Source organism: Entamoeba nuttalli, assembly GCF_000257125.1.
Source record: "Entamoeba nuttalli P19 unplaced genomic scaffold asmbl_5456, whole genome shotgun sequence".
NCBI lineage: Eukaryota > Evosea > Mastigamoebida > Endamoebidae > Entamoeba > Entamoeba nuttalli.
Window position 1 is genome coordinate 1 of NW_008577462.1, and position 2,353 is coordinate 2,353.

The 2,353-nt window shown below is 24.5% G+C and overlaps 1 protein-coding gene across 1 annotated transcript; it reads right to left on the bottom strand.

Annotated features, from left to right (window-relative positions):
- Positions 1–1,410: 1,410 nt before the first annotated feature.
- Positions 1,411–2,145, bottom strand: ENU1_130490 (cylicin-2, putative; the record flags this gene model as incomplete). The annotated part of the gene is made up of 1 exon (XM_008860054.1): positions 1,411–2,145. One exon carries the CDS (start codon positions 2,143–2,145, stop codon positions 1,411–1,413), a length of 735 nt encoding a protein of 244 aa, XP_008858276.1.
- Between the last annotated feature and the right edge of the window lie 208 nt (positions 2,146–2,353).

The following is a 2,353-nucleotide window of genomic DNA, read 5'->3' on the forward strand; positions in this document are numbered from 1 at the left end:
TATTTAGAGATATAAGAAGAAAAGAATATGTTAAAGAAATTAATAAACAAATAAATGAATGAAATAAAATATTTAAATAATATTTGTATTATTGTACAATCAAATAATGTAAGATTGACAACAAGTATTTCTGATATTCGCTAACTATTTTTATTCTATTAACATAAACTACTTTATATTTCAAGTGAATTAGATGTTATGGTTAATGTTTCAGTGTGAAAAACTTATTTAAGTATAAATTTTCAAATCAGTGTTATACAACGATTATATAAGATATTTTATTAATATGTTCTTTATATTAAATATATAAGAAGAATATAAAACTGAATTAAAATATAAACTTATATTTATGTTATTTTATATCCAAAACATTGTAAATATATTAAGAATGAATTATTGATTAAAACAATTTTACAATTAATGAAATAGTTAATAAAATATACACAATTCAGTAAATAGTAAACACAACGATTTAAATATTTTAAATAATAAATTTGAATATGTTGAGTTGGTGAATACTGTTATGAACACGAGTATTTGATGGAATAGAGAAAGAATGCTATCAAAGAATATTGATAAATTAATTCGATATTTCAATGATTTCTTTAGCGTTGCATTTTAATAGATGTTAAATTCATTCGTAATAATTACTGTAAGAAGATGTAATGAAGTAATAGATAACTTAAATACAATCATTTGATATGATAATTTTGTTATAAACAAACAAAATAATAAAATACATTAAACATAACTTAATCAATTATCAAATTTAATGAAGAATTATTTAGAGTTTCAATTAATAATATTCAAATTTATGAACAAATGAATTAAATAATATTAAAACTGTAATTTAATAGTGAATGAATTGAATTTTCTTTTGATACAAAATGGGTTAATTAAATTTAATGCAAATAAAGAGTATATTTATTGTTATAAAAAATGAGAAGAATCTTTAAAAAGTGGAGTAAATCAACACATTAATAATTTTCGTTGATTATTCTTAAACAAAAATAAATAATTATTATAACAACGTTTTGAATTAAAAGTAAATTAATACTTATATATTTCATAGATATACATTTATACTCTTTTTTTAAATTCATTTTATCATATTATCTTTATTTCATATTATTTTCATTTTCCACTTCATTCATTTCATTTTTCTTGTTTTTATTATTGATTTTAAACGTTAATATGATAAACTGTTTGTATTTTGATGATAATTTGATACATTTATTTTCATTTACCATCATTTTATTATTGAATTTAATTGATTAAAATCAATTTGGTTTATGTAACATGAATATTCAATGAAATAACAAACACAGTTGATGAATAAAAGGAAATAGCAATTCAGTAAAACTATAGTAATTGTTGTATGGTGTTGAAAATAAAGACTAAAACAATCAATTAGAAGAATAAAAATGTGATGACAATAGAAAGAATAATAACTGTAGATATTGTACCATCAATATTGTTATGACCATTTAGTTCTTCATCAGACTCACTATCTGTTTTACTTTCAGAACCATTTGATGACTTTTCTTCTTTTTGTTCTTTTTCTTCACTCTTCTTTTCTTGGTTTTTATTATCATTCTCTTTCTTCTCTTCTTTTGTTTTGTCAACTCCCTCTCCTTCCTTCTGACTCTCTTGCTTTTCCGTATTCTTTTCTTGAGTTGCTCCTTTGTTCTGTTCATTTTCATCACTCTTTTCATCACCTTTTCCTTCTTCTTTCTTCTTTCCTTGTTCTTCTCCTTTCGTTCCTTTACCGTTTTGGTCATTCTTGTTCTCATTCTCATTCTCTCCTTGTGACTTTTTATCATCTTCTGCATGATTTTCTTTACTTTCTTGACCCTTTTGCTCTTCGTCACTTTTTGTTTTTTCCTCTTTTGTTCCTCCTCCAATTTCTACCTCCTTTCCTTCTTCTTTTCCTTTTTGTCCTTGGTCTATCTGTCCTTTTTCAGATTCTTCATTCTGTTTTCCCTCTTGCTTTTCTTGACTACCACCTTCATTACTAGTTAGACTGTCTTTTTGTTTGTTATGTTCTGTGTCAGTTGTTGGAGTTTGTTTTTCTGCTGCTTTGTCTTGTTGTCCATCCTCTTTATTCTGTTTTTCTTCTCCTGAGACGGTATTCTTTTTTTTCATCAACTACACTATTCTTTTGTTCTTGGCTTTGGGTTTTCTTCTCTTGTCCCTCTACTTCTTCATGTCTGTCTTGACTAATTTGCTCTTTTTTCTTTTCTTCATCTGTGTTTGTTGGGGTTTCTGTAGGTTGTCCTTTTGTATTTGATTCTTTTATTGTTGTTTCTTTTGTCTCTTCATTTTCTCCTTTTAATTGTACTTTATGTAGATT